General features: G+C 33.3%; 6 protein-coding genes across 6 annotated transcripts; 2 read left to right on the top strand and 4 right to left on the bottom strand.

Annotated features, from left to right (window-relative positions):
- The first annotated feature begins 1,155 nt into the window (after window positions 1-1,155).
- Window positions 1,156-4,841, top strand: LOC135954688 (NF-X1-type zinc finger protein NFXL1). The gene is made up of 9 exons (XM_065504903.1): window positions 1,156-1,421; window positions 1,483-2,351; window positions 2,413-2,529; window positions 2,704-2,835; window positions 2,891-3,099; window positions 3,455-3,650; window positions 3,716-3,916; window positions 3,983-4,237; window positions 4,303-4,841. Exons 1-9 carry the CDS (start codon window positions 1,262-1,264, stop codon window positions 4,723-4,725), a joined length of 2,562 nt encoding a protein of 853 aa, XP_065360975.1. The 5' UTR covers window positions 1,156-1,261; the 3' UTR covers window positions 4,726-4,841.
- On the bottom strand, window positions 4,826-12,532 carry mle (maleless). Its single transcript, XM_065504902.1, has 5 exons — window positions 12,340-12,532; window positions 11,535-12,036; window positions 8,696-9,017; window positions 7,403-8,626; window positions 4,826-6,596 (listed from the first exon to the last, which is right to left on the bottom strand). The coding sequence occupies exons 1-5, from the start codon at window positions 12,416-12,418 to the stop codon at window positions 4,974-4,976; spliced, it is 3,750 nt and encodes a 1,249-aa protein (XP_065360974.1). The 5' UTR covers window positions 12,419-12,532; the 3' UTR covers window positions 4,826-4,973.
- A 779-nt stretch (window positions 12,533-13,311) lies between these two features.
- Window positions 13,312-15,768, bottom strand: LOC135954357 (acyl-coenzyme A thioesterase 13-like). Its single transcript, XM_065504501.1, has 2 exons — window positions 15,629-15,768; window positions 13,312-13,766 (listed from the first exon to the last, which is right to left on the bottom strand). The coding sequence occupies exons 1-2, from the start codon at window positions 15,716-15,718 to the stop codon at window positions 13,425-13,427; spliced, it is 432 nt and encodes a 143-aa protein (XP_065360573.1). The 5' UTR covers window positions 15,719-15,768; the 3' UTR covers window positions 13,312-13,424.
- LOC135954355 (uncharacterized) lies at window positions 15,681-18,394 on the top strand. The gene is made up of 5 exons (XM_065504499.1): window positions 15,681-15,814; window positions 15,915-17,031; window positions 17,120-17,621; window positions 17,685-18,099; window positions 18,204-18,394. Exons 2-5 carry the CDS (start codon window positions 16,038-16,040, stop codon window positions 18,348-18,350), a joined length of 2,058 nt encoding a protein of 685 aa, XP_065360571.1. The 5' UTR covers window positions 15,681-15,814; window positions 15,915-16,037; the 3' UTR covers window positions 18,351-18,394.
- LOC135954356 (enkurin) lies at window positions 18,304-19,462 on the bottom strand. The gene is made up of 2 exons (XM_065504500.1): window positions 18,640-19,462; window positions 18,304-18,575 (listed from the first exon to the last, which is right to left on the bottom strand). Exons 1-2 carry the CDS (start codon window positions 19,396-19,398, stop codon window positions 18,402-18,404), a joined length of 933 nt encoding a protein of 310 aa, XP_065360572.1. The 5' UTR covers window positions 19,399-19,462; the 3' UTR covers window positions 18,304-18,401.
- A 652-nt stretch (window positions 19,463-20,114) lies between these two features.
- On the bottom strand, window positions 20,115-22,032 carry LOC135954116 (acyl-coenzyme A thioesterase 13-like). The gene is made up of 2 exons (XM_065504185.1): window positions 21,866-22,032; window positions 20,115-20,552 (listed from the first exon to the last, which is right to left on the bottom strand). The coding sequence occupies exons 1-2, from the start codon at window positions 21,953-21,955 to the stop codon at window positions 20,196-20,198; spliced, it is 447 nt and encodes a 148-aa protein (XP_065360257.1). The 5' UTR covers window positions 21,956-22,032; the 3' UTR covers window positions 20,115-20,195.
- Window positions 22,033-25,353: the final 3,321 nt, after the last annotated feature.

Raw genomic sequence — 25,353 nt, forward strand, 5'->3', positions numbered from 1 at the left:
ATCGATGTCAGTAGGCCAAGAATACCCGCGTGACCATATGTTCTTCAACAACCAGACGCGTTAAGCCTAGCTGCGCTGCAGGCAGAGGTAGCCGTTATGTGAAGGTCTATTGGAACAAGGTGTAATATAGTGTTCAGAGCCTCAGAAATACTAATTCTTAGTGCGCCAGTTATGCTAATGCAAGTAGATGTTTGGACTTTATATAGTTGGTCTATAACATAGTTTCTTCTAGTTGTTGTCCACCATACAAAATATCCGTAAGTGAGAATTGGACGTACTATAGCCGTATACATCCATTTACCTAAGTTGTCTCTATGGTATGGTAATCAGGCAGCCGTCCAAAACCTTCGTCTCGTACAGCTCACTTGGGTCCAATAATCGTGATATCTAAAGAGAAAATGAAAACAGAAAGAAAAGAGAAATAGAAGTTGGAGAAAAGGGAAGCCTATAGATTGAGTTAAAATGAAATTTGCAAGAGTAGAGTATAGATAGAAATGGGAGGAGAAGAGGGGGATAGTTGCTAGGTCCCTAAGAGTTCTGTTTTGCTTGGATTTACCCCAAGACCACTTTCCGTGGCCCAATTGTCGAGCAGCCAAGAGCAGTGGACACAATGTCACTAATCACCTGATACAAATATCACCACACCATCCCCATAAGCGTCAACTTTTATTCCTTTTTTGTCTAGTTCTATAAGTCCCCTTTTACAACGCGGAAATTTAAAGGCAGACAGACGAAGTTCGTTGGCGAGGGGTTGAAGAGGTAGAGTGTGTAGAACACAGGTTTAGGTTAGTTCAAAAGAGAATAAGAAAAATGTCTGCCTTTCAATTTCTGCATTGTAAAAGGGTTCTAAGCATCGAGTTAATAATGATAAACCGTCGATCGATTCTAAACCACAACTCCGATTACGAACAGTACTGAATACTCCATTCAAATATGCATTGGCTACGTCTTGACGAGTCATCATTTCGCACGCACGAGAACAAAACGTCCGGTGTTATCCGCAAATCGACTCGTTTTGGATTATTGCTGACGCAATATAATAAAGCTTTCAACCAATTCAGTTCTATAATTACAGCCACTGCTGTATGTTTAGACAAAATCAGTTAGGATGGCAACGCTTTCCTTCTATAAATAACATGGCATCTTTCAATTTGCCAATTGGTCTGATAAAAATTTCTTCAAAAAAATTGCAATAAAAACATAATTCTACGTGTACACCGGTAAATATTCGCACCGTTTTTATTAATTATTTAGTTCGACAATGCCGCCAACTAAGAACAAGCAACAGAACTCCGTTAAAAATCCTACACAGAAATTCAATGAGACTCATGCAAGAAACATTGAAGTCGCCAAAAAGCTGGTTGAAAACTATGTGTCGTCTTCAGAAGATGAGGATGAATTAGATGAAAATACCATTTTAAGTAAGTATTAAATGAAAATAGAAGATAATAAACTGTAATTGTATATTATTGCTTTTGTCAGAATCTTTATACCAGCATTATGATAAGCGCAAAGAAGATGAACACCTACTAGCCAAAACTGCCGGCTTTTTAGAAAATGTTTTGCAAACTGGAGCTGCAACGTGTCTTATCTGTATTGGAAGCATAAAACGATCCAATGCGATATGGTGTTGCAAATATTGCTATTGTTTCTTTCATTTGAACTGTATAAAAAGATGGGCTAATGACAGTGTGGCCCAGGTAAAAGCCCAAACTCAAAATGAACAGGGCTACTACAATCACATGGGTGAATATATAGCACCCAAAAAACCTAAAGCATTGCACTGGTGTTGTCCTCAATGTAGAAGAGAATTCCAACCCGATGAAAGACCAACGGAGTATGAGTGCTTTTGTGGCAAGGAAATAAATCCGCCTTCACAACCCTGGTTAGTTCCACATTCTTGCGGTGAAATATGTGGTAAGGCACTACAGCCAAATTGTGGCCACAAATGTACTTTGCTTTGCCATCCCGGACCATGTCCTCCCTGTGCCCAATACGCCGTAACATCCTGTAAATGTGGAAAATCAGCTGCTAAATCAGTACGTTGTGCCGACAAATTGTGGGAATGTCAGCAGAAATGTGGTTTACTATTACCATGTAGACAGCATGTTTGTAAAAAATTGTGCCACAAGGACGGCCAGTGTCCACCGTGCCAACAAACAAGTATGCAAGTGTGTGAATGCGGCAGAGAAACTGCTAAACGACTATGTTGTGAACAGAAGTGGCATTGTAAAAAACCCTGCGGAAGAACTTATTCATGTGGCTTACACACTTGTAAAAAAGTTTGCCATTCGGGTGACTGTGGGGTTTGCCCTTTAAGTTTACCACGATCCTGTCCATGTGGAAAAACTGTAAGTACATACTGAAATAGAATAACACTTTATTGAAGTTTAACCATTGTTTGTCGTTTAGAAAAAAATTGGCCCTTGTTCGGAGGTGATAGATACTTGTGGTGATACTTGCCAAAAGCTATTAGCTTGTAATGTACACACTTGCACGCAACGCTGTCATAAGGGCAATTGTAATTTGGTAAGTTTATCAAGAATGTTGTACAAGATTAGTTCTAGTAATCGATAGAGTAAATATCAGTACAAGTAGTCAATGTATGTTTGTAAGACCATAATTTGATCAATGTCATTATCCCTCTAAGATTAACATATACCATTAAATTAGACAAATTTCTTAAAAGTTTTCTTATTTTAGTGTTTGATTATAACCAAAAAGAAATGCCGCTGTGGTATGCACGAAAAAGAACTGCCATGTTCCAAGGAATTTACATGCGAAACTAAGTGTAAACAAATTCGTGATTGTGGCAAGCATCCCTGTAATCGCAAGGTAAATTTCAAAGAAAAACTTCAATTTTAAAACATTCTAAAACAAAACTTTCTAGTGCTGCGACCGAAACTGTCCGCCATGTGACAAAGTATGTGGTAAACCATTGTCGTGTGGTAAACATAAATGTCAATCGATTTGTCACAAGGGACCCTGTTATCCGTGTCAGCAAAAATCACAAATCAATTGTCGCTGTGGTAAAAGTAAAAAAAGCGTACCCTGTGGTCGTGAGCGAACAGCACGTGTGGTTTGTTTGGAACCATGTCGGTGAGTTCTAATAACATTTGCATATGGTAAATTCCACTGAAATGTCCAACGGAATCGAAAATTAAATTGTAACTAAACAAATGATTTTTTTACATTCTAACGTGACGCGTGTCGCGCTCTAAATCATAAGGTTATGAGGAACCTTATTCCATTTTATTTAAAAAAAAATTATATTTTTTGTATCGTTCGTGATCCCCTGTTTATTAATCTATTGAAAAATGTAAATAAGAAACAAGTTTTTAAGATTTCTTTATTTTTTACATCTCAAAGGCGTACGAATGTCGCGTTCGGGGCCGTGGAAATTTCCATATATGTAATTTATTAAATGGAAAGTTATAGTTTTTATTTTTTATAGTATACCATCAAAATGTCATCATGACAACAAACATCGCTGTCATAAAAATGAATGTCCAGCTTGTGCTCAACCTTGTGGTTTACCAAACGACACTACTAAGTGTGACCACAAGTGTATGGCGAAATGTCATGCATCGGTTAAGATGGCTAAGAAATCAAATTCTGATACTACCAGTATTTGGGAGCCAACTAAACAGGTAGTTATTGCTGCAACCACCAGCAATCGTTTACAGTAAACATTTTTTTTTATTTTCGCATTTAGTTTGAATTTAAACAAATGCCTCACCCGCGTTGCGAACAAAAGGTAAGCGTAACTTGTATAGGCGGACATGAAGTAGCTGATTGGCCCTGTTGGAATTCTAAACCTACATCGTGTCAGCGTTTGTGCAACCGTTCGTTGCGCTGCGGCAATCATAAGTGTACTTTAGTATGTCATTCTGTGAGAGATTTGACGGACATGAAGGTATACAGTTGATGGACTCTGTTTGCAATCAGTTTAATAAATAATTAAAATTGTTTCTTTATAAAGGAACAACCTGGTTGTGCCCGTTGTGATCAAGGTTGCAATATTCCTCGCCCCGAAGGATGTACTCACAATTGCCCGAGACCCTGTCACCTGCCACCCTGTTATCCTTGCAGTGTTGCTATAAAAACTAAGTGTCATTGTGGCTTAATGCCCATTATTTACAAATGTAGCGATTATTTCAATACTGCAGCCAGTGAAGGTGAAATTTTGGAGAGACAAGAGAACTTAAAGAGCTGTGGCAATAGATGTTTAAAAAATGTAAGTTTTTTTATGTCTGTAAAATAGCATTTATTTATGTACATTTGTATGTATTCCATATTAAGTATCCTTGCGGCCACCGCTGCACAGCCAAATGCCATTCTGGCCCTTGTCCCTATCCCGAAGCTTGCCGCAAAAAATTGCGCATCTATTGTGATTGTAAACGTTTAAAATCCGAAATTTCGTGTGACAAGCATCGTGCTGGTATTCAAAAATTGCAATGTGATGGAAATTGTGTTGAAACACAAAAAACTCTGGAGCAGGCACGGCAAAAGGAAGAGGAATTACTTCGAAAGCAAGAAGAAGAACGCAATCGTTTGGAAGTGGAACAATTTGAAAAGAAATTCAGCAAGCGCAAACCCAAAGAACGTAAAAATATAGAAGTGAAACCAAAGGACCCCATTAATTGGAAACTAATTGGGGTATATGCTGGCATTGTTGGAGCTGTATTGCTAGCAGTTGCTTTAGCTTTTTACGAGGAACATTAAGTAAATGCCAATTTCACTTTGAATTAAACCAAAGGTGGGCCATTTTTAGATAATAATACTTTTAACTAAAGAAAATAAAGATACTTTTAATAAAACCACATTTTATTACGTTTTAATACTAAGGTCTTTTATTAATTAGAATAATATGGTGATAATTTAATCACAATAATAGTACAGCTGTGGACTATTATCATGATGTTTTGACGGGTATTGGCTACATTAAAGTTGTATACATATGTAAAGAATATTTAAAACCGACGATTACCGCCACCGCCGCCAAAACGTCCCCAATTACTAGTGCCTCCTCTATAGCCACCACCGCCGCCGCTGCTGCCACCGCTGTTGCCACCGCCACCGAAACGGTTACCGCCGCCATAACCACTACCGCCATAACCACCACCTCCATAACCACCACCGCCATAACCACCTCGGTTACCACCACCACCAAAACCGCCATCAAATCTGCCTCTTTTATTTGGTATGCCACTGCCACCACTACCGCTCGGTCCGCGACTTTGATAAGGCATAACACCCTTTTCTCGTTGTATCTGATAATCCCCGGCTGTTAACGAGCACAATTCTTTAACAACGTCTACCAGTTTCGACTGAGCCTCATTTAATTGTTGAATTTCCGAAGGTTCATCACAGGCAGTCGATGCCAAGTCTTCCAGGGCAGGCTTTAGAGCAGCCAACATTGACGCCACATACGGATCCATTTTGAAATTAAGCCAATTATCCAAACGCACAATGTTGCCCTTTACTAAATCGACTTTACGGCAACCGAATAACAACAAATGTAGTGGGGATACCATGGTCATTTGTTTACATGACACTGCACGCGTACGTATCTTTTCGCCAAAGATGAAGAATGGATACGGGAAGGTCACCGCCAAATTGCTACAGTTCACCGAAGTCTTGTGTATTAAAGCGGCCTTCGATTCAGTGGTCAACACTTTACGCTTTTCCTTGTGATAGCAGACATTTGGATACAGACCCATGCAGAGAAGGGCAGTTGCCATATCAAGTATAGGATCATCAGAGTTGGCATCAATACGTCCAGAAATCATAGATTCTTCTGGAAAACCAGCTTGCTGCAATAAATCTAAAAGCTGATTCTTAGCTTCGGCCATAACGCGCATAGTTGACAATTGTAGGCCTTTCCATTCGCAAAAACGTACCTCTTCTTCGTCTCCCTTACGGCGGGCATTTTCCCACAACTGTGTAGCCACAATCATGGCAACATGATCGGAACATTTGCTACCTCCTAAAGACTTCTGATGATTTTGTAAACGTCTTTGACCCAAGTCCAAAGCAAAGATCTCGGAGAAGGTACTCGAATACGAAGCCATACTAGCCGCAATGTCGGCACAACCGAACACTGTACTCAACACGACCATTTTTCCTAATCTCGGCTCAATGGGCAAACGAGCCAATATGCGACCCAAGGGCGTTAGCTCGTCGTTGCTGTCCAGGCAACGCATATCGCGCAAAAGCACTTCAGCCTCAATTACCGCATCCAGTGGTGGTGGTTCTAAAGCCTTCGACAAAAATTGATGTATAGATCCCAAACGTAGAAGTTTAATGGTCAAGGCCATTTCATGCAGTGGCGTACGGAACATTTCAGGTGTCAAATGATTTTCTAAAGCTTCGAAACGTGCCTTTGAGCACAAGGTGAAACAAAAGCCGGGTCTGACACGGCCGGCACGACCCTTACGTTGTTCCAAATTCGTTTTACTGGCCCAAACCGTGGCATAACTTGTAAGATTGTTGTGTGAGGTGAACATCTTCATGCGGGCCTTGCACAAATCAATCACAAATACAATATCATCGATTGTAATAGATGTTTCAGCAATATTGGTAGAAAGAATAATCTAAAACCACAAAATTTAAAGGTAAATTTAAGTGTTGAAATTTTCATTTCATTACCCAGCGAAAAAGTACTTCCTAACGAGTATGAATTTGCAAATAACTTTGGCATGACTTTAAATAAAATTACTTCTGTAGCAAGTTTAGTGCTCTTAAGTCACTTTCAAATAGCATTCATATTATAATATACTTGAGATCATAAGTATAATGTAAGGTATTTAGGCGTCACTATATAAAAGTGTAAACGCGAGTAATCTTTTTGTTTTACTATCTACGAATTACAAAATAACTCCCAAGGGATACGTATTTTGCTTCAATAATTATTCTTAAAAGCGATTGAAATTCATCACACCTTTTCATATCATGCTGTAAGTTATGTACATATGCAACGGAAACTTTATGGTTTGTTCTGACCGGGTTTATTTGAACCATATGCTCGACTTCACGGCTTTTATGAACCATTTATAACTGCCAAAAATTAACTGTTTTAATAGGACTCCGTGATGAAATTAAATATCTTAAGAATTAACCTATAGGATTATAATAATGGGCAGTACAAGGACATTCGGAGGATAACAGACAGACGGAAATGGCTATATCAAAGCCGCTATCTATAACGATCTAGAATATATATAGAATACAGAATATAGTAGAACTTACAAACGGAATCACAAATATACAAAAATTACCATTCATGGTGAAGGGTATATAACCATAAATTTTAGGACAAACTTGTGCTATTTCTAAATTATACTTTTTTCGCTTGTTTGGAACTTCTTATTTTTGCTGGGTACTAGTAACAAACACTTACCTTGGTAACGCCATTTGGTACTGGTTCAAACACTTTACGCTGATCTTCTCTGGGAATTTGCGAGTGACACGGCAAAATACGATACTGTGGTCCACCAAATTGAGAATTTTGTAGAAATTTCATCAATGCAAAAATCAAATTCCAACCGGGTAAGAAAATTAGAACAGCACCGGGAATATTCTTCGATTTAATGTGAAGCAACAAAGCCTCCATGAGCTCAAATGAACATTCAGACTCGGATAAAATGGCCATTGCATTTTTGGTTTGTTGCGAATAAGAATTGTCTATGACCTTGTTGAGGTTTTGATCCGAGATATCTTCACCATTTTCCTTGAGCACTGCATTCTCTTCATCATCCTTGTCTTTGTTTTTCTTGCGTGATTCGGGTGTGGGCATAAATTTTGTCATTTCAAGACAATCTTCAAGGAAAAACTGTTGTACAGGGTGAGCTCTGCCGGGCACCTCCATCACCGGACAGCGGCCAAAGTACTCCGAGAACAGGGTAGTATCAATGGTGGCCGACATAAGAATGATGCGTATATCGGGATAAGTGTGTACCATGTCACGCAATATAACTAACAGGAAATCACTGTTAACATCACGTTCATGAATTTCATCGACAATAATATGCGACACACCACGTAGACCAGCTTCCAATTTACGCAACAAAACACCAACAGTACAAAACAATATTGCTCCATAAGGACGGGGCATAGCGTTTTCAAAACGTACCGTATAACCCACGGATTCACCTAGACTTTCACAACGTTCATTGGCCACACGTTCGGCTACCGATATGGCCGATATACGACGGGGTTGTGTAACGTAAATGTTGCAATAGGCTCCCTGACCCGAAGACACATAGTCTTCGAGAATATATTGAGCGATTTGTGTGGTTTTACCACAACCCGTATTACCGCGTATAACAACAACCGGATTTTCATTTATGGCCTCCATTATTTCAGCACGCATAGCGGCAATTGGTAGTTTCTCACGAAAATCTAAGAATTTCTGATATTCGGGATTGTTTAAGCGCTTTTCCTTGCTGGAACTCTCAAGGTCGTTACACAAGTCATCTAAAGATGCTGTTGCCAAATAACCCTCATCAATGTTACAAGCATTCCAGGCATTCCAATTTGGCTGGGGTGGAGCCCAGGGTATTATAGATGCTACCATTTGTTGGTTATCCATGCGTAAACGATTATTATCTCTACCGGTATTGACCTGCAAACATAATTTTATTTAATTATTAAAATTTAAACCATATTAAACTTATCCAAGTAAGCATTTTACCTGTAAACTGAAAGAATCCGATTCAGGATCTGGTTTAATATTGTTCATATTAACTGTGGGTAAATCCAATGCCTGTACGACTTCTTCAACTTTTTGTATTAATTCCGGAGCAACATTAACCTCATAGGGGGGCAATTCTTCATCGTCTTTCTTTTGCTTAAGGGTGCCAGAAAATGCTTCGATTACACCCAAATGATAAAGCTGGCGAACCAATGACAAAGCACATGATTTACTGGCCGACTGTTTGTTAGAACCAGTTTCTCTCGCGGTTATATTTCTCTTTAAATCACGCACATAAATATGCATTTCAGCCAAAAAACTCCTACAAAACATAACATGAGTTCAATTAACACAAAAAAAAATCTCAGCATAGTAAAGCGTTAAATTTATTTATAAAAAGAAAAAAGGTCTTACCATTTCAAACAATATAGTAGCACCTTTTATTTGGTCATATTATTTAAGAAGATATCGTTGTCATTGGAACAGCCTGTGGTTTTAAAGAAAACAAACATCCCATACTACCATGACTACAAATTATACAACAGAAAAAAGAAAATATCCAATTAGTCATTCAATTCCAAACAGTGACATAATTTTATTTTAAACTGTCAGCGAACCAGAACTCGTTAGAATATTCCATAAAAGTTCCTCCCACAAAAAGAAGAACATTTACGGAACAGAGAGTTCTACCAAAGATACAAATTATTATCTTGCTTGCAACATTATCATCATTAGTCACTGTTAATGAATTGAAAAACCGCAAGTTTCTTTTTATATTTATCTCTTATTTATTGCGGGAAATAAAAATGAAAAAAATATACACATCCATAAAACCACAGGCTGTTTCCAATAGAGGGAAATTCGTAAACGCGTCATAAAATCAATACAAAAAATCCATTTACTATGTTAACAAAATCATTCTTGTCATTAACACATTAATGGGATTTCTTGTTAGATCAAGTATTGTAATTTTTGTCTTAGTTTTTATTTATTGATATTCAGTCATATTCTAGATTCAGAAAACGACAGATTATCTTTAATATATTTACTTCCAATTTGTTCAATTATCAAGGTGCTACTAAATCGTTGTCTTATTCTTAATACACTAGCTGGTTAGTAGGTAGGATTGCAAATCGATTTTCATCGTAATCCCAATTAATCATTTGAAGAAAGCAGTTTTAATTACAAATGTGTTCCAACACATATTAAAATAACTTTTATAATAAACGCGAAACTTAATTCATATTGTTTATTTCTTAAAGAAAAGTAGTATTTGTGGATGAAGATATTTCAATTTTAATATACCTAATCAAAGGTCCTAATATGAAAGTTCGACCAAAATACAATATATTCCCGCGAATCAGATAGTGATTCGGAAGATAATAATGATGTAAAATGAGGCCACACAGAACTTATGCTTCTCTTAGATGCCAAAACATGTTGGAATTCATCAGAATTTTCAATAGCGGGCAACTTTTACGAAATTAAGATCTCGTCCAAATCAAAACTCAATTAATGTGCATTTTCGAATAGATTTAAATAATTAATGAATAATTTTTTTTTGGGAATTAAATTATATTTCTTGATTATTATATATACATATAATTCTTCTGTACGTGTGTTAATAACTAAACTCCTCCTAACGGCTAGGCCGATTTCGATGAAATTTTTCGTGTGTGTCCCTGGATGCTTTAGATTCATAAATGACCTATATAGGTACAATATGGGAGGCGTGGCACCTCCCATACGAAGTAAAAATTTATTAATAGCTACCGAGCGAAGCCGGGACAGTAAGTTAGTTTTTAATAAAATGTGAAAAATATAACTGCGATTAACAGAGCATTTTTTAATCGTAATCGAGAATAATTGCGATTGATAGCAATCCATAATAGTAGGTATGATTGTGTTAAATGTAAAGTTAAGTGACTTACGAGTAATATCAACAACGTCTTAACATTGCAAAAATCATTAATAATTTTGTCGCAAAATAACAATAATACTAATAAAGTAAGACGACCTATACCCGATAATTTTTTATCATGACAAAAATTTTGACGTTTATAAAACAAAATGAAGAACGGGAATCGCAATTTGTGTAATTGTGAAATGATAATATGAAAAGTTCATATGAAAACGAAAATGAAAAGTTTTTTTTTTCATTTCACCGTTTCACAGAACCAGAATCGACCCCCAGGTATATACATAGTGTTATGATGATTATTTAAAATATGATGATATGTACGAATGTATGGGATGTAGGGATGGAAAATTAAAATATTGTTGGGTATTAAAATAATAATATTTTCATCCCTAGAATACTAAAATTTTATTTGTTTAGTATTTTCAGTTTAACGTAGTTTTGTTAACTGAATGTTATATGTTATACTCAATATTACTGTTATACAAAAGTTTTAGAAAATACTGTTATACGAAATATATTCTATAGAGAATACTGTTACAAGTACTATTTTCTATAGAAAACATAAAGATTTTCTATAGAAAATGCTGTTATACACAAGATTTTCTATAAAAAATACGGTTATGTTAAAGATTTGCTATAGAAAATACTGTAATAAAAAGTGGACAGAAAGACATTATTAGCACCACTTTCTCAGTATCTGGTTATCGTTTTGATATAACGATATATACTTCCAATTAATATAATTGTTTAATGAGAACTGTACTTTTTTTTCTAATAATTTTCTTATATTATTCTCATCAAAACTTTGAGGATATGTTACGGTAGAAACAAGAACTTTATAATTTTCGTCTGGTTACGTTCTTGTTCATACTAAGTAGGTATGTATTATGAATAATATTATTTATATATCTCTCTTACCTTGCATGATCTGGCCCTACTGGTGAATACTTATAATCAGCAGATATTTTATTCATTTGCATAAATTGATGCAGTTTTGCTTTAGCATTCTCTATAGTCCAGTTGCCGTGTATTGCCGCATTTACATCAATCGACTCGGCCTCTTTCATATCCAATTGTTCTTGGGCACGATCGATGAAATTGAAGTGTTCGCGCTGGTTGTTTCCATGATCCATGGGACGATAGGCCTGACCCAAATCTTGAGGACCAGCATTTCCATCAAAGACACGTCTTTGTTGGTTATCCGAGTTGTCGGGAAAATCTGTATTTGATGGCACCGCGGCAATGCCAGCATCAGCGGGTATTTCATTTGGTTGGATTTTACCCGTACGAACCAAGAAATTTACAAAATCTCTAGCAGCATTACGTTCGGCATCTTTTTTATTAGTTGAATTGCCTACGGCAACATATGGATATTGTGGTACACGAATCTCGCACAAAAAACGTTGGCGATGTTTGGGACCTAAGAAATCAAATTTTTGTCATATTACCCATGTGGGAAAGAACAAGATAATGAAAACAGGTTTTATATTAATAATCTTTCTGTTAGCAAACACTTCGAACAGCCGGAATATATCTACGTCAGACTGTATTAAAACACTATTTCTTTACTAATCTTTATATGTCCAAAATTGAGAACAGACATACAATTTAAAAGGTCTATAACATAAAAAATTATTAATATTCAATCTGATTCGATAAGCTTTATTTAAGCCACCATGTGCACAACATATTTTCTTGCTAATTATAATGGCGAACAACTTACCGGTAGGTCGACTTTCATATTTTGGATCAACTTTGGTCTTTGCACACCATTCATGGAAATATGATTTTATATCGGTCATCTTTATTGTATTTAGTAAGTTGCAACAACTTAATATCTAATTTGCAATTGATTTAAAGATATTAAATACTTTTTTCTGTGCTCCTCAAACTAATTTCACAATTTGTTCTTGAATATTTTGTGTATGTATAACGAAGAAAAAATGCAGAAACTAATTTTTTTTTCTACTGATAAAAGACAGGCATGGAAAAGTTTTGTTGATATTACATAATTCATATTCAAAAATACCGTAGTACTCATTACAATAAAGCTGAACCCATTTGAGTGTTTTAAAGACACAAAGATGTGATAATCCTGTTTATTTTGTGATTGGATTTAAAAAAAAATAATATTTATCTATGGTATATTTTATGTATAATAGTTTTTTCTATTCAAAATTGTATCTATAAGAGTTTGTTCTATAGGAAATTGTCTGTATAACAGTTATAACTATCCAAAAATGTGTGTACAGTTTTTTGAGGATGAAAAAAAACATTTGAATATTGTTTTGGGACTGAACAAAAATATAATTTTCCATCCCTGATTAAAGCATGATGCCACATTAAGAAAACCCCTTTTTGACATATATTAAATCTGACTGTTATGAAACTCGAAACATATAGTGACATTTTACACCATTTCTGTTTCAAATTAAAGACTTTATTCTGCGATGTCTTTTTCACATTTTTTAAATAAATTTTATTAAACATTTGACAACTTTATAGTTATATACAAATTTATTGCTAATAGAACTATTTTTTTATAAAAGACTAATGCTATGTTCAGATATACGTGTTTTTAGACAAGTTAAACCCTGTCTATATTTGACAAATATTTATCATAACAATTAATGACGTTTTGTCATAACGAAGCATTAATACTAATAAATGGAGACTATACATAATAATTTTTTATTTTGACAACAATTTTGACGTGTATCATGATAAAAATTTATCAGGTATAGACAGGGGGTTAATTTTATCATTTACAAACTTTTCAAAAAAGAAAACACAATAATTTTTTTAAATTTATTTTAAGTCAACAAATTTTGTCTGTCCACCCTTAACTATAATTGAGCCATCTGATTTCTTTTTAAGTACACAATCAATGAACGCTATTTTTTTGCCTACTTTTACAGTATTTGCATCAACAATTATTTCCTCCCCCTCTTTAGCGCTTTTTAAATAACTAACATATAGGTCGACTGTAACTCCAGGATGTGAATCAGCTGACATTAAGGCATATGTAGTTACATTATCAATGATTGTAGCTGCGCAGCCGCCATGTAAGCCTCCATATGGATTTAAGTGTTCTTTGGTAATAGTAAATTCTCCAGTACAACGACCCTCTCCACCACCAGTAACACGAATCTTTAAGAGAATGTACAAATTAGATTTAATTACTATTTACATTACTACTAAATTTAAAAAAAGGATTTAAACAACATTTTTAACGGGAACATTTTAATTTTTTTCTTAAAAGAAACAAAAACTGTATATTTAAATTAATAAACAAACTTTGACAGATATAAGTCAGAAAACATATCGAGCAAAGCATAGTCAGCTGGCTTTTTAACGTCACCTGTAATGAAATCGCCAGAAATTATACAGATATGAATCAGCTCAAGGCGTATTTAACAAAGTGACAGCAGTGGTGAATTGAAATAAATACAGGCGAATTTACCTATTTTTTATATATGGAGTTTGACATAAATGCGTACGGACGAATATTTTTTATATGTGTAGTTTGACATTTATGAGTGCTATTTCTATAATCAGCTGTGCTGCAGATGACACCTTATTAAATGCACCTTGAATCAGCTGGTTTCAGCAATATGGCAATAGAAACAAAAGAAAATGGTTGTGGTTTGAAAAGAAGGAAATTATATTTCAAACTTGTTACCTATTGAAAATTTTATTTTTTCTCTTTCTGCCAACCACAACCAATGAAAACTTTTTTGACAGCTGTCATTTGTTGCATATCTGTAATAATCTGTGCAAGGTGCATTTAATAAGGTGCCATCGGCAGCACAGCTGATTATAGAAATAGCTCGCACAAATGTCAAACTGCATATATAAAAAATATTCGCCCGTACGTCCGTATGTCAAACTCTATATATAAAAAATAAGTGAATTCGCCTTATTTATTTCAATTCGTCACTGCTGTCACCTTGTTAAATACGCCTTGAATCTGTGGAATTTGCCTTGCAACTTCCCATAAGCTAAAAACCAAGGTGCATTTAATAAGGTACCATCGGCAGCACAGCTGATTATAGAAATAGCACGCACAAATGTCAAACTACATATATAAAAAATATTCGCCCGTACGCCCGTATGTCAAACTCTATATATAAAAAATAAGTGAATTCGCCTGTATTTATTTCAATTCGCCACTGCTGTCACCTTGTTAAATACGCCTTGCTAAAAACCAAGGCGAATTCATATAAGGCTGATCATCATCTGTTTTATCCAAACTGTCAAAATTTATGTTTGTGTTGGTGCGCGCCATATATATGTGTGTGTTTGTATTTGTGTGTTTTTAATGCGTCCACTTTTTTTGTTGTTTTATATTCAATTTCTTCTGTTTCTCCACGCGTTTGAACTCATCATCAAACATTTTAACATCCTCCACATGAAATGAAGCAATAAAAATATATATTACACCAGTTTTTTGTTAAATTCCACTTTAATATTGAATTCGCCTTACTTGTGTTTTTTGACAGATTGGGTAAAAAGCAAAAACAAAATGTATGTTGTTTTTGTATTGTATTTGTTGTAGGGATGAGTACGCCTTATATGAATTCGCCTTGCTAAAAACAAAGCAGCTGATTCATTACGGAACGCAACAAGGCGTATTTAACAAGGTGACAGCAGTGACGAATTGAAATAAATACAGGCGAATTCACTTATTTTTTATATATAGAGTTTGACATACGGACGTACGGGCGAATATTTTTTATATATGCAGTTTGACATTTGTGCGAGCTATTTCTATAATCAGCTGTGCTGCCGATGGCACCTTATTAAATGCACCTTGGAACGCAACGTATAAAATAATTTAAGAAATAATCTGCTGTGTTGACGACCAGCTTAGTAAATTCGCCTTGTGCCCACGTCTCTGCGTGTCACAACTGTTTTTTACTTTTTTTATTGGTGTCTTATTACGATTTGTAAACAATTATTTTCATTTTAATTCTATAAAACTAATTTGTAATATTTATTATAACACTTACGGCTTTTGTTACTACATCATGTCCACCGTACTTGACACAATAATCCGCCACAGTTTTTAAAAATTCCACACCACGTTTAGACGACGACATTACGTGTGCTTTTGAAATGCTTCACAGACTGTTACAGTGATTTAAAAAGAAAATATTTTTAAAGGGCAAGTTCAGGAAGTCTTTAAAGCACCCTGGGTAAGTTCATAGTCTAATAATTTTGTCAACAATTTAATCTAAATGTACCATGACGATTACTTTTAAAAAAAGATTAAACAATTGACTAAACAATTTACAGGTAATCGGCCATTATTTGTTTTGATTTTTACTTTCGCATCAACATTGTTGTTTCAGAAAGAAGCAAGAGATAAAACACATTTTGCTAATACACTGTTGTATTTTAGAGGAGTATTTTTTGGTAATGGCAAATATGAAATTAACACAGTTATCGACTTCAGAATTCAAACTAGATTCCGTTGGGGATTTCTGTTTAAATTCGAATGGTAACTGTATGATACTAATTGGGAATTCGAATGAAATTACCATTTTAGAATTAATGAACAGTTGTGATACTATGGTTTTAATGCCATACAGTAACAAACAAATAACAATATGCCAGGATAAGCCCATTAGTGATATTATAAGAGACATCGATCTAGTTAAGATTTACGAAACGGGCACTGTACATGAATCCCAAGAATTGGCTTTGGATCTTATATACACCGCAGAATGTGCCACAGAACCCCTGAAAGCTCGATTTCTGCAGGCTGATATCATAACTAAAAATAATACTAACTTCTGCTGTATTCTAACAACTTATGGCTATTGTGAAATTTATCAAAAAGTTGTCATCACAGAAGAATGGAAATCGTTGGACACAAACTTATCACATGTATTATTAACTGATGTATTTTCCACAAAAGTATCGCCTACTCATATAAAAACATACAATGATCTGAAAACGTTTACAAATAAGTTTATAATTACTTGTTTTGCAATGTCTGTACATTCGTCCGATATGATCATTTACCTGGGCACAGCTGCAGGCTATGTAATAGCTCTTAAGTATGTGGAAGCAACACGCAAGTTTGAGGAACAATATCATTTGAAAACATCATTGAATCGTATATCTTGTATGGTTGTGCACAATAATCTTATGTTGGTAGGATGTGACCAAGGAAAAGTTCGTTTAGTGAAAATAAATTTTGAAAATAGTTGTCTCCAAGAACTTGACTATTTGTGGGATAAAGCAGATCGCATGACTTGTCGTAAAGCTGTATTCACTTATAGCGAGGATTTGAGATCATATTTCGTGGTATTTTGTAAAACAGCACATATTTTGGCTTATCGAGTAGATTTAGAAGGTGCTGTTGTATCAAGTTCAACTCTATATGTAAGCGGCATTAAAATAACTGGTGAGTATTAAGTAAAATATCGTTACATATGAATTTAATATACATACATACATATGTATGCATTAATTTTATTAATTTTTATCGACAGGTATTGAAAACATTAGCGAAAATGAATTTGTTATCATCACCATTACTGGTTTAATAAAATATATTAAGATTTTATGTCCTACCAAAGAAGAACTTAACATCGAAGAACGAGCGATAGATCATGGATTTGATTCAGCTAATTATCAAATACTAGGCGTAGCAGCCTCATCATCGAAAAATCTATGGTCGTTTGTACTTTATCGCAACAAAGATTACGTACATCAATCAAAGTTCTCACAAACGAGTGCATTGCTGAACGTATGCAAATTAAGCAGCCAAGATAGTTTTATCAAATTAATTAATTTGAATTTAAAAAATATGAACGTGGCACAAGATTTAGTAATGGCCATAAATTTGGATATTTTCAATAATATAGAAGTGGACAGATATATAAATCATTTAGATTTGGAGAAAATTAATTTCCCCGCTGAAATAAATGATGCATTTTTACAAAAACTACAAATAAAATTAATAATTGTACGCAAATTGGCCACCTACCAAAAGTAAGTTTTATCTGAAACCTGTTTATTTGCAATTATAATTTATTTTATTATTATTTCTATCAGAATGAAATATAGAAAAATCAAAACGCAAACCCACATTCAACTCCTGATCTTAGAGCCCGCCGTACAGTTGCTACACATTTTAAGCCGTTTGCGTTATTTAAAGCAGCTACATACTAAAGAAATTAAACTTTCAAAATTTCAAGAACTATCCATTATATGCATGCACTTGCAATTTAGTTATTTATTAAATACTCTTCAATCGATCAATATTAGTGAGGACGAAGAGATTCCCCCACAGAAGGCAGTTGACAAATTTACTTTGTTTATTGTGGGTGAATTTGAAAACTATAAATTGAATACCGACAATTTCCCGAAATATACCGAATACTGCATGATGTGTAACCAGCCCATACACAATTTTGCAAAATGTGAGCAGGATCATGAAATTAAAAGATGTAGCATTTCATGCACTCAGGTATGTATTATGAATATTTTAAGTTTTTATACTATTTAACATACTTAAAAGAAATTAATTTGCAATTGTTGTATTCTCCCATATTTTTTTTAATATAATTTCAGCTTACTCTGTTCAAAACCAAATGTTGCCCACACTGTTTCGCATTGGCTAGAAATGATGATGATGCTAAATTACAGGAACTATTTTCTACTGAAGAGTGCGTTAGGTGCATATACTGTAGATTTTTATTGAAGCATGATGGATTTTAATTTAAAATTATTTAAATATAATAAAAGCTTTAAAAAGTTAAAAATATTGGTTTAATATTCAGATACATATATTTCAGGATTGTGTTCCATTAAATAAATATCTTGCTCCAATTGACGTAAATCGTTTTCAAGTTTACTCTTGTGCAGCTTCTTTGCTACCGTATCGGTGTACAAGGATAAACCCTGATAGGCTTTAAACAACTCGGCAAAGTTTGTTTTAAGACCCTAAAAAGAGATATTGAAAGAAGGGTTAGTTATAAAACATTTTATATTTTATCAAGCTTTTTACCTTTAATATATCCTGACGTTCAGCGGGACTTAATTTTTTAACTCCCATAAATCGATTTGGACGTACACAGGCATTTTCAGCTTCCAAACGAGCATTTTCACATTTAGCGTTTAATTTCGTAAGGAATTGTTTGCGTGCATTTAAATAACATGGTACTTTAGCGAAATTTTTCGAACAAATGTATTGTGGCACCAATCCGGTATTTAATAGATTATGTCTATCACCTTTAGGAGTATCTACATAACGTGGTGGAGGCTTTTTAGGCTTTAAGTTCTTAATTAAATCCACATTAATGGCCACAAAGTTAGCTCTATGTTCATGACCCTTGAAATATCTAGTGTGAGGACATAATAAATCCTCTTTTTCTTTTTTAAACAACTCCTTTTTCGCTTCCTTTTCGATTATGTTACTCGGTTTAGAAAGGGAAAATTGTGGAACAGGTGGTATTTCTTTTTTGGGTGGACACGTATGTTCGTTTAATCTTTGCCATTTTATACCTTTATTCTTCTTTAGAAAATTGCACGGTAATTCCACTGGAGTCTGTGCATAACCCATGGTTTGGTGATTATTTTTAACGGCACTTGTTAGAAGCTTTTTCCTATCTGGCAATTCTACAATATGTCTGGCTTGTTTTTCTTCTTTTACCATTTTTCGAAATTTTGAAATGTATTTAATCTTTTCACGAGTTGTATTGTAATCCTTTTCTTTGTCCACATCGAATATATTTTCATCGTGATAGGTTATGTAGACTAGAGACATTTTGGAGTTTTAAATTTTAGCTTCTTTTTTATTTAAAAAAATGTATCAATTGTGATTATGATTAGTGTACATGAAAAACAGTATTCAATAAGTTTATTGTGTTGTCAGGTTTACGGAAATGTAATTTTTAAATTAAATAAATGGGTAACCATGGTTTTTCACAAGTAATGCCCGTAACATAGGGTAACATAGAGACAAGACGTAATTGTCAAAAACCTATGTCTGTTGTCAAAAACCTATATCTTGCAACAACAAAATACATGTTAGTCAATGTATTTTGTTGTTGCGTGAAACATATGCTTTGTTGTATTTTTGTTTGACAATTCAGAGTGTCTCGTCTCTATGTATAATTCTCTATGGCCCGTAATTTCAACTAACAGATATCCATGGTGTTCAAAACCTAATAGATATATTTAACAACGAAGTAAATTGACATGTATTTCAAATAGAGATATACCACTCTGAACTAAAACTCTATTTTTTAGTGATTCAGTTAAAATGTTGAAATTTCTGAAATACAATTGGAAATGGTTTAGTAGATACATATCTATCGTTGAAATTACGGGCATATGTCTGGTTTGGGTATGTAATACCAGAGCAAAAAATTAGTGAAAACAGGTAAGAGGGCTATGTTCGGCTGTGCCTAATCTAAGGGTAAACTTGCAATTTTTCAAAAATTTTGTATACATTTTTAGCAATTGAACAAAAAACGTAAGTTATGTATTTAATAATATAATAATTTAATTTGTATTTATTTAATTATTTATTTTTATTATTAAATTTACATTGCAATAGCTCTAAAAAGAAACTTCCTCCTTAAAATCTACAAATTTTGTTTGACCACCTTTAGCCACAATCGCATCATTTGATTTCTTTTTGAGAACACAATCAATAAAGGCCATTTTTTTACCCACTTTCAAGGTATTAGCATCAACAATTATTTCCTCTCCTTCTTTAGCGGCCGAAACATAACTTACACGCAAATCGACAGAAACCCCCGGATGAGAGTTGGCCGACATTAATGCATATGTAGTTACATGATCAATAATTGTGGCGGTATATCCACCATGTAAGCTGCCGCTGGCATTTAAGTGTTCTTTGGCTACGGTAAATTCTCCAATACAACGACCATCACCACCACCTGTAACAGTAAACTATAATAAAGTTTAACAATTAAATTGGATTGAAAATATGCGTACATATTATTATCGTTATCATGGAAAATGTTCCCATATGTTCTTGTGCTTACAATAGTGGTCTTGTGTTAACAATAGTAAAATATGATTATTTAAATAACATAGATTTAAATGAATTGATAATTTAAATCGTGCTCTAAACTCGAAAAAAAAGCCTTAATCAACACGATTTTTTTTATAAATTCAAGTGTTTGAATTTTATGTTGCTGTAGCTAGTAGATCAATCTAATGAAAATCCTTTACAAACCCCACTGGCTAAAAATAAGTTTTACACCGATTCGAATGTAGAATCTAAAATATTCACCCTTATCGTGGTTGGCGTAAACGTCATACGCCTACGACAGTTTCGTACTAGATTAAAGAAACAGTTTGCATTTTATCTTTAATCTAGTACGAAACAGTCGTAGGCGTAAGACGTTTACGCCAACCACGATAAGGGTGATTGTTTCTAATTAAATTAAAAAATTAATTAATTTCTGTAAAAACTAATGAATGGAAAAATATGCTCTTAAAAGCAAAATATGCAATAACAAATTCATGCTAAAATTCTTAGGCTTCATAAGACGACGCAAAGGTAAAAACATGCTTTTATTTGATTCCGGTGTCATGGTTATAACTTATTTTTAAAAATACTAAATTATTACCCCCATATTTATACAACAATTTTAAATTTAAACAATAGCGGTATTCACAATGTAGAGTACTTGGCCTAGTAAAAAAGCAGAAAAGCTATTTATTGACAAACATTTCAATTCGAATGTATTTTGTTTTTAGTTTTTTTGATGTTGTGCTCTTTTACTACATTACCAGGCCAAGTACTCTACATTGTGAATACCGCTAATGTTTTAAAGCAAAATTTCCATAAAAAATTTGATTTTAAAACGTTGTTTAAATTTAAAAATGTTTTATAATTAAGGCCTTTAATATTTGTTGAAGTTTTCTACAAGTTTCATAGCCAAACAGTTCCAAAATACTACCTAGCGTTCCCACGACAATTGGATCTCCGTTCCGCAACGACCCGAATCATATTCGGCCAAAGATTGCCAACTCAGCGACAGCTGTACGAACCGAAAGTTTTTTCCCCAGGAAAGAACAATCGGTTACAGTCGAACTGTTACAACAACAACTACCTATTTAAGGAATCAGTCCTGGTTTTTGTCTCAAATTATAAATTTTTCATTGCCTTTCTTATAGGCCAAAGTTCATATTTTGTGATAAAAAGTAATAATGAAAAAAATTTGTTTTAAAACTAAAGAATATATAAAATTTACCGCTTTTGTTATTGAGTCGTGTCCACTTTGTTTAACTGAATAAAAGTTCGCCACTTTTTTCAAGAAATCAATACCGCGCTTTCCAGACATTGTTACTTTTAGGGAAGTGATTTAAGTACTACTGATCAGATTATAAAACTAAAAATATTTTTAAATACATACATATATAATACACAGCAAGTTTAATCTGTATTTGGCATGACGTTGAATTTTTTCGATAGATAAAAAACGACACACGTAAAATTTGTTGTAGTACTTATATTTTCAGAATTAATCAGCCGTTGTTTGTTTTTATTTACACATTTACCGCTTACAAACAGAGAGCAACGAGAATAGGATAGAGCGAAAATAGACATTTTATGCACATTGTTGTATTTTAGGGTAGTCAATTACCGTAATGACAAAAAGTATGTAAATTTAAATTAGAATCCGTTATGGATTTTTGTTAGATTGTTCAGTAAGTACATTGCAATTTGTTATCTAAAACTGAAATTAAATATAATTATATAGATATGAAATATGTAGACAATTAAGCCACATTTTTCAAGTCTTTTTTATTTAAATAAATGTAAATAAATATTTTAATTCAACTTTTCTAATATATGTATAGGTATTTGCTTTATTAGAATAAAATTGTCTTAAACATACAAAAACATTTTGCCTTAAGAATGTAATTATTTTTAAATGCGCTCTAATAGCACTAATATGTATTTAAGTTATTTATGATTTTATTAATTATTCATAATTTAATTATCATATATATCTTCTATGTGTTGATGTATTTAATAAATATTTTGTACCTATATAGCATATTTTATTGGTTTGATATAAATACAAAAAAAATCCAATGGAATCATGTAAATATTGTATGCAAAATATGTATTTTGATTGGTATATTTCTATATTTGTATTATTTATTATCAGCCCAATTATGAATAAAAATTTCGCGGGAGTTTTTTTCCCTTTTCTTATTTTTAACATTGAATTTAAATATGAAAAATGTGAAGAAAAGGGAAAACACTCCCGTTGAATTTTTATTCATAATTGGGCTGTATATCTATGAACTTATAAAAATAACATTTTCACTAAATAAGCACATTTAAATATCTTAACTTCGTTTGTAAAGTTTTTCTATGTTTGTATAGATTTTCAATTCTGTAAATTAACTTTAGGCACTAAATTTTAATTGAAAGTGTATTTAGTTGTTTATTGCTTTACGTCTTAGGGTCATTGTTACAACTTGCCTTTAAGTTCCCAATAGTAAAAGTTAACTTTTACTATTGTGAACTTAAAGACAAGTTGTAATAATAGCCCTTAAAGTAATTAAAAAAGTATTTTTGCTATCAGAAGAGCTGTTAAAAAAATTAAGTTATTATATAAAATTTTAATTAAAAACGGCACTACATAGTATGTATGTATATTAGAGTTCGTTTGTGACCAGGTCACTTCATTTGTTTTTCGGTTATCATAATTTTTTGAAGGTTTTTTTTTAATGGCATCCTTTTTTTTTGGAAAATTTTTAATTCTTGTGGTGGTTCAACGCATCGCGGATTTTGAAAAAAATTTTCTGTAGATGAACAAGTAAGAGAGCTATATTCGGTTGTCTTATATACCCATCACCAAATTAAATAAAAATTTAAAATATTTTTAGGTAAATAAAATTTATTTTTTTTTTCAGTTCTTTTCATTTTTTGGAAAAAAAATTACTAATTGCTTTTTTAAAATATTTTTTTTTTTAAATTTTAAAATTTTTTGTTTTAATTTTAAATTTTTGTTTTTTAAATTTTTTTAATATTTAGCGAAAAAAAACTTTTGGTGAAAAAAAAAAATCGAGTTAAAAAATATTTTTCCGATTTGACCCATTGTAGGTCCAACTTACTATGGTCATTGTAAATGTCTTTGAAATATCTTTCATTAGATATCTATATTGTCTATATTAATGACTTAGTAATCCAGATATATGTCAAAAATCGAGGTTGTCCTGGTTTTTTCCTCATATCTCAGCCATTTGTGCACCGATTTTGCTGATTTTAAATAGCAAACTTCTCGAAAGCATGTCTGACAGAATTATTGAAGATTTGGATGCCGAAGATATAAGGGGTCTTAAGAAAATTTATTTCAACAGACAGAGGGACATGGCTTAATCGACTCCGCTATATATATACTTTATAGGGTCGGAAAATTATATTGTAGAAATTACAAACGGAATGACAAACTTATATATACTCTTTTCACGAAGGTGAAGGGTATAAAAACAGTTGAATATATTGCAAATATGATTTCACCACTCGATTCCAGTAACTTTCCAAAATACACAAGTAAATAAAAATCAATAAAAAAAGGTATTAGTTATGCTAAATTTTATTATAACATGTTTTTTGATAATTTCAGTTTTTTCATACAAATGATAGCCGACTGTATTTTGCTCAGCCATTTTCCAACTGATTTTTACATTGTTTTTCTGTTCAAAGGGCATATTTTCCTAAGCGTATGGATACATAACAACGTTTAAAATGCATATGTGTCCGATACCAGTCATAATATCTTTTATATAAATTTGACCCATTCCTTGCCCTGAAAAACAGGCCCACACCATAATATTGTCACCGTTAAACTTAACTGTCTTATTTGTGTATTTTTCGTTTCGGCCGTCTTACAAATCTTGTATATGGAATCATTCAAAAGGAGAATAGTATTACATTTAAAAATAAAAGGTTTTTCACGGGGCGATAAGGGCTCATTTGCCCTACGGCTAACAGTTCGAGAACTAATTTCCAATTTTAGATTATTAATAATTACTTTAATAATTTATTTTCTTTTTTAATCTAATAAGATTCGGGACAGCCGAATATATATGTATCTAGCTTGTTATACCCTTCAGCTTCGTGAGAAGGGTATATATAAGTTTGTCATTCCGTTTGTAATTTCTACATTTTTCATTTCCGACCCTATAAAGTATATATATTCTGGATCCTTATAGATAGCGGAGTCGATTAAGCCATGTCCGTCTGTCTGTCTGTTGAAATCAATTTTCTGAAGTCCCCAGATATCTCCGGGATCTCAGACATACTTTCGAGAATTTTGCTATTTAAAATCAGCAAAATCCGTCCATAAATAACGGAGATATGAGCAAAAATCCGAGACAACCTCTGAAAATTTCATCAAAAAACACAATGTATTGCATGCTTTGACAAAAAAGCAACAAAATTATGGTTGGATGTGCAAGCTTTGCGTATTTTGTTTTTTTTTGTGTTTTGTTTCTTTTGGCGTTGTTGTTGTTTTTTATACAACTAAACTTTTTTTGGTTGTGTGTTGGTTTTTTTGACAAAAAAAACAACAAATCGTATGTTTGGATGTGCATGCTTTGCTTATTTTGTTTTTCTTTTGTGTTTTGTTTCTTTTGGCGTTGTTGTTTTTTATACAATTAAACGTATGTTTGGATGTGTGTTGGTTTCATTGCCTTGCGTATTTTGTTTTTGCTTTTGGTG

The sequence above is a fragment of the Calliphora vicina genome, chromosome 3 (genome assembly GCF_958450345.1).
Source record: "Calliphora vicina chromosome 3, idCalVici1.1, whole genome shotgun sequence".
In the NCBI taxonomy this organism is placed as follows: Eukaryota; Metazoa; Arthropoda; class Insecta; order Diptera; family Calliphoridae; genus Calliphora; species Calliphora vicina.

Bases quoted from the DNA above. Each gene is read 5' to 3' on its own strand.
- LOC135954688 (XM_065504903.1), top strand. From the start codon at position 1,262: ATGCCGCCAACTAAGAACAAGCAACAGAACTCCGTTAAAAATCCTACA. The intron at 3,651-3,715 runs GTAGTTATTGCT...TTTCGCATTTAG, and splicing joins TTTGGGAGCCAACTAAACAG to TTTGAATTTAAACAAATGCC. The intron at 3,917-3,982 runs GTATACAGTTGA...TTCTTTATAAAG, and splicing joins GAGATTTGACGGACATGAAG to GAACAACCTGGTTGTGCCCG.
- mle (XM_065504902.1), bottom strand. From the start codon at position 12,418: ATGACCGATATAAAATCATATTTCCATGAATGGTGTGCAAAGACCAAA. The intron at 12,037-12,339 runs GTAAGTTGTTCG...TTGATTTCTTAG, and splicing joins ATATGAAAGTCGACCTACCG to GTCCCAAACATCGCCAACGT. The intron at 6,597-7,402 runs GTAAGTGTTTGT...TTGTGGTTTTAG, and splicing joins TACCAAATGGCGTTACCAAG to ATTATTCTTTCTACCAATAT.
- LOC135954357 (XM_065504501.1), bottom strand. From the start codon at position 15,718: ATGTCGTCGTCTAAACGTGGTGTGGAATTTTTAAAAACTGTGGCGGAT. The intron at 13,767-15,628 runs GTAAGTGTTATA...ATTCTCTTAAAG, and splicing joins ATGATGTAGTAACAAAAGCC to ATTCGTGTTACTGGTGGTGG.
- LOC135954355 (XM_065504499.1), top strand. From the start codon at position 16,038: ATGGCAAATATGAAATTAACACAGTTATCGACTTCAGAATTCAAACTA. The intron at 17,032-17,119 runs GTGAGTATTAAG...TTTTATCGACAG, and splicing joins AAGCGGCATTAAAATAACTG to GTATTGAAAACATTAGCGAA. The intron at 18,100-18,203 runs GTATGTATTATG...ATATAATTTCAG, and splicing joins GTAGCATTTCATGCACTCAG to CTTACTCTGTTCAAAACCAA.
- LOC135954356 (XM_065504500.1), bottom strand. From the start codon at position 19,398: ATGTCTCTAGTCTACATAACCTATCACGATGAAAATATATTCGATGTG. The intron at 18,576-18,639 runs GTAAAAAGCTTG...ATCTCTTTTTAG, and splicing joins AACGTCAGGATATATTAAAG to GGTCTTAAAACAAACTTTGC.
- LOC135954116 (XM_065504185.1), bottom strand. From the start codon at position 21,955: ATGTCTGGAAAGCGCGGTATTGATTTCTTGAAAAAAGTGGCGAACTTT. The intron at 20,553-21,865 runs GTAAATTTTATA...ACTTTATTATAG, and splicing joins ACGACTCAATAACAAAAGCG to TTTACTGTTACAGGTGGTGG.